We start from the raw sequence: 12,219 nt of genomic DNA on the forward strand, positions 1-12,219 counted from the left end.
CGATTCTCGCTCGTTGACGGATATCTGAACCGATCCTATACCCCCTAGGTCGACTCAGCCTGTAAATAACAGCGTTGCGGCTAAAGAGGCGGTCATTGTGTGATTCTGGCCACCCACTCCGTGGCTAACAACACTTACCCCAGCATGCTGTCGAAGGGTATCCGGGGCATTCTAGATTTGAAGCTTTCGTGACTGTAAGGATTCATATTCTTAGGTTTTTTCGGTAAAGTCACGTAAAAAAAAACCTAAGAATATGAATCCTTGCAGTCACGAAAGCTTCAAATCTAGAATTAATACCCTCTACGGGGAGGAATTCCACCTATCTGTTAGAGTTTTTAACAGACAACGAGATAAGAAGTCACAGCTTCTCGAGACGCTGGCCTTCCTCAAGAGATATCCGGGGCATCTTTGTCTGCGTTTGATATGACCCCCTCAAACGGAGACGCGGCAACGTGCACAACAGTTGCGCACATTGTGCGCATTTCTCGTTACAAAAAACGAGAGGGATCTGCAAAAAAAAAAAGACAAATCAGAGAAACATTGTGACAGTGACGACTAGCGCGGGCCTGGGCCACGAGAGGTCATCGCGAGACGGGACGAGACTGGTGACGGAATGGCAGCCAAAGGAGAGAACGCGTCCACGAGGAACAACCGCCGCGGAGATGGAGCGGCGATGTCAGCTCGGAGTGTCGAAGTGAGATGCTCATAACAGCGGTGGACCGCGTGGAGAGGCCTTCATCCAGCAGTGGATCGACACTGCCTGATGATGATGATGATGGGATGATGCCCAGCATTGAGAGCGCGCAATTGAGACGCTGAGTAGGGTTCGATTGTCCTTCCTCGCAGAGGGGGGGTGGGTGGAATTACATCCCACGTGCCCTCTGTCTCCTCGACAGACCTGTTCTCCACCTGAGGACGGCTACTTGCGTTGTGGCCGAAACGTCGTGAGAATTATTTTATTATGTTTCATTTGTATTATTTTATTATTTCAATTCTACGTGACTTTACCGAAAGAACCAAGAAGATGAATCCCTGCAGTAACGAAAGCTTTAAATCGAAAAATAGGTACCACAGTCTTAGTAGCAGCAGCAGCAGACGAAGATTCTCCTTTCAGACAACAAGTCTCCCCCTCTCTGTCTGTCCCTCTCTCTCTGTGTGTGTCTCGAGTGGGAGGGCGAGGTTGTCGCATAGTTGTAGATAACCATGGAGCACGTGTGGAGCGGTGGTGGTGGTGCAGTGGCGTGGTTCTTGTGCTGCGCTGCGAACCCAGCGACCCGAATTCGAGTGCCGGCCACGGATTTAAAATCAGCGGCGAAAGATGTCCAGACCGGGGCCTGCATGGGCACCACCACCGGTCACGAACCCGCAATGACCAGCGTAGTGAAGTATGGTCAAACAACCTCCCCATGACCGCTATAGGGCGTGCGGAGACCTTCATCCAGTTGTGGCTTCACGAAGGGGCTGTAAATGATGGTGTGTGTGTATGTGTGCACTATTGTTCTATACACACGGGATAGTAATATCCATGATCATGCTGTACGGACATTATAATTAGGGAGCTGTTTTGGAAGTGGTGTAAAATTACAACCAAACCATAAACCCATCCACCTCCATTATTAACAATGCCTGACAGCTAAAACAAATACATAGCAAGCGGGGGCTAACGTTTCGTGCAATGACCCTGCACAAGATACATACATTCAGAGAGAAAGAGAGAGCTAGACCAACGGGGATTACGAGTGACGTGGTCTAAACCAGACTCGTCTCAGCCATAGGAATGTGGAATTTCCACCACCGGCTCAACAGAGCTGGAGGCAGGATGATGGGCGGAAAATCACTTTCGCTTTTAACGCAACGAACGCCTCTGGGAGCGGGGAGATACAAAGGCGGAGTGGAAGGGTACGGGAGGAGAGAAATCTGATTACTGCGGCCGCTTCGTGCGAAGAGGCGTTAGACCGCCCCCACCACCCATCCCCCCCTCCCCAATTAATGTCAACAGACTCGCGACTGCGGCTGCAGCAAGAATGATTTGCAAAACGAAAAAAAAGCGGCCCTTGGAGATCATATTAACCTTTGGCGACCCGGGTTAGCGCCCGCGCGGTGTTGCTACCCCCACGTGTTTCTCTATCAGCAGCGGCAGCGCGCGGTGGCTCTGGGCTGGTCACGCGCGGACAGCGGTCGGAGACAGAGGAAGCGGCAGCAGACCGAGCGATACACAGCACTCGTTGTGTATTGCGATACACAAATCGTGTTGTGTATTGCAGAGGCGCAACGGGGAGCACCGCTCGTCGCAACGGAACTCGCCCGAGTTGGCCGCGTGCGTGCGCCGCCGATGAGAGCGAACGGCGTGGGACTGCTGCTGCTGCTGTTGTTGTTATTGTCGTCAAATCGCGGGGTCGTGAGAGGTGGTGACGGCAGCGGTCCGGGGAGACCTTTAGCAGTGGATTGACCATGGCTAATGATGTTGATGATGAATAAATGCATTCAATCGCTGCGACGCATTGGTGCTTCTTTGAACGGTTCGCAGGCAGCGCGCTAATCGTTGCCGTTAGCGTTGTTGATGCTGCGTTTGTTTGACGATGCGGATTTCACCGCCGAATCTGGCAACCCGCGTGTGTTTGGTGTGATTTGAATAAACATTCACGCAGCGCAACAGAGGGAGCGACCGAGCAGCGGCGAGGGCACGGCATTTCAAACTAAAAAAAACCCGAGTTCGAGTCTCGGCCAGGGTTTTAAATTGAGTGACGAGTGAAATGTGACCCGGTCCTGGCTGTCTCGCGTTCCGCCAGCCCCGATATGGCCATCACGGTGAAGTATAACCAAACAGCCCCCACGACCGACACGATGCGTGCAGGCTTTCATTCAGCAGTGGATTGATAAAGAGCCGTGCATCATGACACATTCGTATTATTGTTCGAAAGATGTCTAAATTGTCAGCATGTCCTGGGCAGTTATCACGCGACATATGTTCGTGTGCTTGTACTCGTAACCGGCCGCTTTCTATCGGCTTTAGCGTCCCACTCAACGGGAGGCAAGCTACTCGGTTCCACTGATGATGGGTTCGTGTATTGAGTGAGTGTGCAACAGGCGAACCGATGTGGAACTCTGAAGCGAGCCGTCCTTGCTTCTGAACTCACTCAGCTCGGCGCCCTCCTTTCTGAGAGGCGCAACAACAACAACAACAAAATAACCACTCAAATTTCGTTCTTCATCTTGGCGATGTTGATACTTATTCGCGACGAATTTCAGCTTTTCCAACCAACGCTCCTTGAACGTCGTTCCCACGAAGGCGATGAGCCGGTGGGTCACGGCGGTTCGTGTGCAAGAGACGCGCGGCACGGGTCGGGAGAGACGACGCTTGGTTTGATGCAACGTGAGAGCCACAACTCCACGGACTCGTCGTGGACACGGGGAATCCGCTGTGACACTCGTACGCGCCACCCGTCCCGCTAGACGGGATTGATTACCGAGGGTCAAGATTCATAACGGGGTGGCAGCCGTAGAATGGAATGCGTCCGAGAGTAAATCCCTCCGCCGGGGAGATGGAGCGATGAATTATTATGTTCACTCGCTGGATTATTCCATCGCAGGATCGTGAACCGCGGCGGAGGCTTTCGGAGGCCTCCATCCAGCAGTGGGTCGACCATGGCTTGTTAATTATGATGATACACCTCTTGGAGTTATCATTTTAGATTGCTATGTTTTGTCTCACAAGAACTCCAACCCCCTACCCCATTAAGGCGCTACTCCATGGTAAAGACAACAGCGTTTGGGGTTATCATTATTAATATTATTACGCGCGAGAATCTGCGTCTGAGAAACATTCATATCTCGTCCATCGCCACCGCTGACGACGAGCGAGTGAATTTCCTGTGGGCGAGTTCTGGGGAGTTCGACAGCATCAATCACCGCGGTGAGCCAGTCCGCACGGCAGAAGCGAGTGCAGTCTATGTATCATCAGCAGCAGCAGCGGCGGTGGCGGGCGTAATCAATCCACTGCTGGATAAAGGACCCCTCTGCAAAGGCGCTCGCGGTGTAAACGCGGCGTGTACACATCACGTGTCGACGACGGCCGCACCACGGATGGCATCTCGGGGGACGAGTGGCGGACCGCTTTGTGTGGGTGAAGACGCATTAGCTCGGTTTCCCGTGCGTCGCTCCGAGAAAGGCGGGATGGTGCGCATTAACCGCCGCGGCTGAAGGAAGGCGTCTGAGAGAGAGAGAAAAGAGAGAGAAAGAGAGAGAGAAAGGGGAACGAAATAAAGAAAAGGAGGGTGGAAAAAAATCCCTCGGGGAAAAAAGAGGCGCGCGTACACAAAGGCCCGCGGCCACATACGGGGCCGGCACGGCGCGGCCTTTGCCCGTCGGTGGCCGCGCGCTTCGGGCCGAAGCGCATTCACCTGGGAGGGGGGGGGGCTCACCGAATGGGAATAGGACCTCGCCCGCGGGGTTCAGAGACTGGGGGGGGGGGCAGGACCCAACTAACACCCCCACCTCGGCAGACGCAACCTCCACCAAACCTCCCCAACCCCCCGTGCCAGGGCCAGCACCGGCAAAGCGCGTATTGAGGGGGGGGGGGGGGGCGTTGGTCTTGCTGGGGTCGTTGCGAGGGGGGTAGAGGGGGTTGGGGGCTTTGAAGGTGGTGAACAATCGTGGCCCCTCCATCCCCTCGCCACCGCAGCCACCACCTTCCCCTCCTCCACAGCAACGCACCAGGTTTTTTTCCGATCACCAGAGCTGATCCCTTCTCGTTCACTGCACACCCTTTCAGTGAAAGCCCCCACCCCTCCTCTCCCCTACTCCCCCACCACCTTCGAATAGCAATAGGGTCTAATCTGGCATTCAGCCGGGCCCGACCATTTTCCACTTTAGGGCGAACAGCGCAGGGCGCGAACAAAGCCCGGCGCACAACTGAAATCCAATACTGCCATTTTAAGAAAATCCGAACACACGTTAACGCGCTGGCCACGGCGTGTCGCGCCGTCGCCGTCGTCGCTCTCGTCTTCGTCGCTGTTCTCGGGCGACGCGCGCCACGTCGAGATTCGCGCTGGTCGCGCTGGTTTTTTATGTCGCCCCCCGCGGCTCCACGGAAGCAGTCGCGGAGTCGCGGTTCCTCCGCACCGCGCGCCGCCCGTGCCACTACGGGCTTCGCGACTCCAATCCGAGCGGAAAGTAGACGCTCATATGAATACATATTCATAACGTACACACACGCGCACGCGCGCGCGCGCGTTGAGGATACACCGACCACAATTGTAACAATTATGAATTTACTAAAAACAAAACAATGAAATGTGTTCACGCTATAAAAGCTGGAGTCGAACCCGCGAAACTCTGGATTGCGAGTCTAGTTCGCTGACCATCACGCGACCACTGTGGCAGCAGCAGCTGCAGCAGCAGTTGCAGCAGATGCAGCAGCAGTACCGTCGATCGAGACACGAAGCTGTAATCCGCGTCGCGGCTCGCACCGCGCGGCGTTCCTTCAAGAAACTGACGATGTCCGACGTTCCGAGTGGCAGCTTCTCCTCCTTAAACTCCCGAAAAAGCTGCCCCCACCCCACCCACCACCGCACGCAGAACGTGAAGCGAAACGTCGGGACATCGTTCCGAACAGCACGCGGCACAAACCCGAAAACACCACACGGGAGAGCGACACAGCAGCCAGCAGCAGAGCCGAGAAGGCACCCACCCACTCGGCAGCAGGGCGACTGATCACCAAGCACAAAGTTTTTTGCGCGATGCCGATACGAGCAACAACCTCGGGCATGCGACCGTGCCCAGACAAAACGGACGCTGCCAGAACATCCCCGGAGCTCCCAACTCCCCGTCCCGATGCGAACAAACAAACGAACAACAACAACAGCAGCAGCAGCCGCCGCCGCCGTGGTAGAATGCGCACAACAAACAGCACTGCGCGGCGAAGACTCGTTCATTCACAGCAGTTAATGAATACACGCGAAGTGAATCGAGTGGCGCGCCGCTAGCGGCTGCGGCGATACGGGGACCCGGACGGGTGCCGAAGCGCGACCGGGGGACTCGTGGATTTGATGCGAATCAAACACGAGTCCGGATTAATCCCAGCAGCCCACCCCCCCCTCCCGCCCCACCAAGGCGTGCACACCGCGCGCACAGACACACACGGACACACAGCGACACACCTCACCACCACCACCCCTACCTCGAGCCGCTGCGCTGATTGGCGCTCGCTGTGGCTGACATCACTTGCGGACGGATAGGAGGACGCGAAGCGATGAGGGTCTCTCCGTCACTCCAGCCCGTGTCCACACACCGGCAAGTTAACATCGTCCTTCGTGGTGTCGCCAGCCACCCCTCCTCCTCCTCTTCATCCTCCTCCTCTATCGCCATCACTATCACCAACGAACACCACTATCACTAACTACCATCACCATCACCACCGCCGCCCCCTCTGCCACGAGACCCAACATCTCCACCCCCCCCCCCCCCCACCGAATGCGCGCTCGAGCACGGCTCCGCGCCCGTGCATCATCGCCTTCTTCATCATCATCATCATCGCCTTCTTCATCATCATCATCAGCAGCAGCAGCCACTTCGCTGCTCAGGTGCCCAATCATCACCATCAGCAGCATCGTTCTCCTCCTCCTCATCATCATCGTCATTCAGGAAATCCGAGCAGCCCGTGGATTTGCAGGAGAGAATTAACGAAGTTGCGCGCCTCGTTCAGAGCGTGACGCAGAGAGAGAGAGAGAGGGAGGGAGGGGAGCGCTCAATCGCCTTCTTCTCGTCCGTCCGGCCGCACTCCGCCGATCCGCGCCCCTCGCTCCTCCGCGCGTCTCTCGTCTCGTCTCCCCGAGCTTCTCTCTGCGGTGAGTTCGCCAACGGGCTCACCAGCTGCTCGCCACGGCCACAGCAGCGACATCAACAACAATTCAACGACAGGCTGGTCACGGCCGCTCCCGCGCGCGTCGCCCCCTTCGAGAGATTCAGGGTCAGGAAAAGAAGAAAGAATGAAGAACTCCGATTCTCAAAAAATTAAATCAACCTCGGGTCAGCGGCACCACCGCACATAAAATGTTGGATGTTACTCCACGATTGTAACAACGCGCCAGGGCCGTCAGGGACTTAGCGGCCGTGACGAGTATCCACGTTGCTGTGAGCTATGCCGAGTGTGTTGTCCTCTGTGGGTCATGTCCAGTGTGTTGTATTCTGTGGGTCATGTCCAGTGTGTTGTTCTCTGTGGGTCATGTCCAGTGTGTTGTTCTCTGTGGGCCATGTCCAGTGTGTTGTGTTCTGTGGGCCATGTCCAGTGTGTTGTATTCTGTGGGTCATGTCCAGTGTGTTGTTCTCTGTGGGTCATGTCCAGTGTGTTGTTCTCTGTGGGCCATGTCCAGTGTGTTGTGTTCTGTGGGCCATGTCCAGTGTGTTGTATTCTGTGGGTCATGTCCAGTGTGTTGTTCTCTGTGGGTCATGTCCAGTGTGTTGTTCTCTGTGGGTCATGTCCAGTGTGTTGTTCTCTGTGGGCCATGTCCAGTGTGTTGTTCTCTGTGGGCCATGTCCAGTGTGTTGTTCTCTGTGGGTCATGTCCAGTGTGTTGTTCTCTGTGGGTCATGTCCAGTGTGTTGTGTTCTGTGGGCCATGTCCAGTGTGTTGTTCTCTGTGGGCCATGTCCAGTGTGTTGTTCTCTGTGGGTCATGTCCAGTGTGTTGTTCTCTGTGGGTCATGTCCAGTGTGTTGTTCTCTGTGGGCCATGTCCAGTGTGTTGTTCTCTGTGGGTCATGTCCAGTGTGTTGTTCTCTGTGGGCCATGGCCAGTGTGTTGTATTCTGTGTTGGTGGCGAGGTTTAAATTCGACTTGCGGCGTGTTCAGTCGGAGCGGAGCGAGGGGGCACGACGCCTCGGAGTTTGGGGCGAGGAGTGAACAGCGCGTTGTGCTCCGCGTTGTGCTCCATGGAGCGCAGCCGCGCGCGATTCCCACCAGATCGCGGCATTGTGCGCGCTCGGCTCGTTGTTCGGGAATGACGGCGTCGCGTGGATGCGTGTTCAATTAATTGCCTAGGCGTGGTGGTGGTGGTGGCTGCCGCGAGCAGGCAGGAGGGGTGTTTAGGAGCTGCGCTCGGGTTTCCCAAGGCGGGTGGGCAGATGTGCGGGCCTCGGTTGTGTTCGGGGCAAGGCAACGGCTGGGGGCGGGCTGAATGAAAGCGCCGCACCGAGACAAGTCGCTTCCAGTTAAACTTCTCGGCGAGTGTTGGGGGCACGGCGCGTGGTGGAGTCGCCGTGCAGGTACCCAGTCGCACATGGAGGCGGCTTTAAGATCATCGGCAGCTTCGACTTGCAAGCGCGCAAGATGCTATCTCGCTAGGTTTAGGGCGGGAGGAAACCTGGTGGCGACTCATTTACCAAATGCTATCAGCGTTTAGTTAGGAAATTAATTACTTGAATAGAAACCATTTGTTATCGGTCTGATCCATTTGTGGATTTTTTTTGTTAATAATTTCAACTTTCGTGTATCGAAATTTTGAAATATATATATGTCTAGTTATTCGTGTTTAATTATTGCGCGCGTCTCATCGCATTGGCGTTGATGTGAGTCATCATTCAGTGTCGCGATGTTAACAGCACAACCCGAAAACTCACCTACGCGGGTGCAGCGCCAAAACAAGCGGCAGTGTTGGTTGTGTGTGTCTGTGTGTGTGTGTCTGTTTGTGTGTGTCGACTCAGCCTCAAATGAGTACCTGGTGCCGTGTGTAAACATCGCCACTAGGGAGACAAAGGCGGCCGGGCGTGGTGTTGGCCTCCCACCCCCTCGTGAGCCGTGCCGGCCTTTATAGGTGCTCGCTAACAGCACTTACCCTACAGTCTGTGAAGGCTATAGGGGAATCTTTGCATCTTGTGTGTGTCTGTTTGTGTGTGTCTCTGTGTCTGTGTGTGTGTCTGTGTCTCTGTGTGTGTGTCTGTGTGTGTGTGTCTATCTGTGTGGGGAGTGGTAGTGTAGCGGTTAGCGCGCTGCGCTATGAACCTGGCGACCCGGGTTCGATTCCCGCTCACGGCTAACACCAGTGACGATTATCTGAACCGGTCCTGGGCCTCCCCTAGGTCGACTCAGCCTTAAATGAGTACCTGGTGTGGTGTGTAAACATCACCACTAGGGAGACAAAGGCGGTCGGGCGTGGTGCTGGCCACCCACCCCCTCGTGTACCGTTCCGGCCTTCATAGGTGCTCGCTAACAGCACTTGCCCCTACAGTCTGTTCAGGCTATACGGGGGTCTGTGTGTGTGTGTCTCTGTCTCTGTGTGTGTGTGTCTCTGTGTGTGTGTGTCTCTGTGTGTGTGTGTCTCTGTGTGTGTGTGTCTCTGTGTGTGTGAGTCTCTGGCTGTGTGTGTGAGTCTCTGGCTGTGTGTGTGAGTCTCTGTGTGTGTGTGTCTCTGTGTGTGTGTGTCTCTGTGTGTGTGTGTCTCTGTGTGTGTGTGTCTGTGCGCGTATTGCGGCACGCGCCCACGGTGTTTCTTCATCCTCGGAGCTTCGCCGTGCCGTGCTTCTGTTCGGCGTGGGCGGAGGAGTTGCAGCGCTGTTTGTCACAGCTCGTTTATAATTAACAAACACAGGCGGCCCGGATTATCTAATTACACTATCAAGCAGTCATTTATTTAAATCAATTCTTCATCACAGAGACGGCATAATTAATCATGTTCGGAGCGAACGCGCGCGCCCCATTCATTCAGCGCCGCGGAACGCGCACGTGCGCGTTCCATACGCCATCGCCTCCAGCCCGAAATAAAAAAAAAAATTCCCAGCATATAAAAGAAATGCTTCAGAGAATCGCAGCGATCAAAGAAATTAGCATTTTAATATATCTCGTAAATTAGGATTTTTTCCCAAAAGCTTTGCTGATTAACTTTAAAGCCATGCATGGCCACGGTGGCGCGCATCGCCCCGTGTCGCCTAATCCCGCGTGCGTGTTTCCGAGCGCCCGCGACTTACACAACAAAAACATTTGCGGACGCAAAATCTCGATTCCCACACCACGCATATCACACGCACCCCCCCCCCACCTCCTCCTTCTCTCCAGCGCGCTCAACGAGGCGACGGCTCACCTCTTCCGCACGGCTCGCTCGCTATCTGTGCCGTCGCTGCTGAACAGTTGCGCTCACCCGCAAACAACGTGGCAAAATGTTTGCTGCCAAACTAACTTGCAGGCGCGCGCCTGCGTGTGCGCGTGTGTTGCTAACATCACTCGCCCCGGCAGTCTGTTAAGGCTATGCGGGGGATTTTTGTTCTTTGTGTGTGTGTGCGTGTGTGGCGATACAGTCCACGTTGCCATTTGCGTTCGGGCAGCAACGATGCCTCGGTGTGGGTAGACATGAAATGCGCCGCAATTGACGAATTTCCAGAGTCCGAACCCCCCCCCCACCCCCCTCCGCTGACTCGGCGCGCTTCGCCTGGCCGCTCGTCCGAACGCAACCACCAGAGTCGCACGCTTTCACGAACTCTTCACGAACTCTTCACGAACTCTTCACGAACTCTTCATGGACAACTTCGCGGAGCGCGCCGTCCGTCCAGCTGATCACGGCGCGCGAACCTCGAGCAACAGCGGAGCGGCAGCAGCTGTCGTGCCGATGTCGTGCCGCTGACTCGCAACGCAAACGGCACCCCGAGAGTTCATCCCGCGCTAAGATCCCAGGGATTGTAGCCGAGCTGACGTTTTTAGATCAGCGCGTACCTCGGTGATGGCGGTGATAAGTATGATGGGGGGGGGGGGGGCATTGTGATTACGCATTCAAAAGTTGCGCTCATTGTTTCATGTGTACGGGGTTAGAGCTGACCGCAAGCGCGCACTCGTGGGCTCTCGATGGTATAATTATTGAATCGATAGCTGCGTCCCCTGCTAAGAACACTGCGGATTTTTTTTTTAACAAGTGTGTTTTTGTTCTAAACACATACACAAAGCAGGGCAGACGTAACAACACGGACACATAGACGTACGCGATACAGACATAGCCGCGCAAAATACGAAACCCAGACTCTTGCAAGGCCCTGCTGGATAGACGATTACAATGACTGTAGTAATGATGGCAGTGGTGGTGGTGGTGATTATGAGCATGATTATTATTGTTGTTGTTGAGTTGTTACACGATGGAGAGATCTAGCGGACATTGCCTTGACCACCAACCCGTCCCTGCGTGAGCGACAGCCCCGTGACAGGACGAAGCAGCCATCACAGCGAGGTCCATAGCGGCTCGTGACCACAGCCAATAGAAGTTCACAGCGCAAGGCATCACCGCAACCGTGTTGGCCGTGGGGATTGTTTGACCATACTTCACCACGCTGGTCAGCGTGCAGTGCGAGTTGGTGGTGAAGGAGGAGAAGGAGGAGGCGGGGCGACGTAGAAGGGGAACTCGGCTACGATTTAAACTCGCACGCTGACGTTAACCGCGGCCGGGAATCGAACTGTGGTATCTGGGGTTGATAGTGCAGCTTCTCAGCACGCTCCGTACATAGAGGAGGACGCGAGGCAACTGGTGGGCAGGACTCGCCTGAAGAGGAATCCTGAGACTCCTGGAGGCTGTAACCGTCACATACATAATTTATGAAATTCGTTTAAAATATAAATTTAATCTAACTCGCTACATTACACAAACCTCTAAGGACATACTCGTATGCATCTCCGCATTCATCTCTCGTTAACCATTACGGCCGTACGATCCTGGACCAAACTCAGCAGGGCACTGCTTCATTTCTCACTCGACTGGCTTGGAGTAAGGGGTTATCGGCCTAAGGCATTACCACTTAAAAGTTATTTATTTAGAACTGCTTTTTTGTGTTTCATTTGTTGTCATTCCCCCACACCTCCGATTAGTACGGTTGGCTACGTACGGTGTGAAAGAAGTTCAACATACATACAAAATATGCATATCTGTAGTAACAATAATACGAATCCTAAATTACTGCACCCTATATTGCTACAATCTTATGAACACACCGCAGAATCGTGAGGATAAAATAAGGCGCGATGGATGTGCCGAGCCGTTCTGGCTGAAACGAAGCCCTGTCTGTACAGTACAACGAATATGCATCAATGGTTTAATCATTGGGGTCGGACACGCGCGCGGGTGCTTAGCGCTAGGCACGTGCAACAACGGACGTTTAACACTCTAAGACTAATTCTAGATTTGAAGCTTTCGTGACTGCAAGGATTCATACTCTTAGGTTTTTTCGGAAAAGTCACGTAGGTACAAAATAAAAT

At 54.4% G+C, this 12,219-nt stretch overlaps 2 protein-coding genes across 3 annotated transcripts in view; one reads left to right on the forward strand and one right to left on the reverse strand.

Moving 5' to 3' along the window:
- LOC133342296 (uncharacterized) overlaps positions 1-6,414 on the reverse strand; it is a 150,418-nt gene extending 144,004 nt beyond the window's left edge. Inside the window, exon 1 of the mRNA XM_061551373.1 lies at positions 6,179-6,414. Within this exon, the coding sequence (XP_061407357.1) occupies positions 6,179-6,366 (188 nt within the window). The 5' untranslated portion in view covers positions 6,367-6,414. The remainder of the gene's footprint in view (positions 1-6,178) is intronic.
- Positions 1-12,219, forward strand: part of LOC133342300 (homeobox protein OTX2-like) — a 45,103-nt gene that overhangs the window by 6,033 nt on the left and 26,851 nt on the right. The window contains exon 1 of one of the 2 annotated variants that reach the window (XM_061551381.1): positions 6,390-6,845. The exons of the other annotated variant lie outside the window; for it this stretch is intronic. The gene's annotated coding sequence lies outside the window, so the exon portion shown is untranslated. Of the gene's footprint in view, positions 1-6,389; positions 6,846-12,219 lie in introns of those variants that run through there. 2 annotated transcript variants of the gene reach the window in all.

The sequence above is a fragment of the Lethenteron reissneri genome, chromosome 14, assembly GCF_015708825.2.
Source record: "Lethenteron reissneri isolate LAM-NWPU_2019-01 chromosome 14, ASM1570882v1, whole genome shotgun sequence".
Classification (NCBI taxonomy): domain Eukaryota; kingdom Metazoa; phylum Chordata; class Hyperoartia; order Petromyzontiformes; family Petromyzontidae; genus Lethenteron; species Lethenteron reissneri.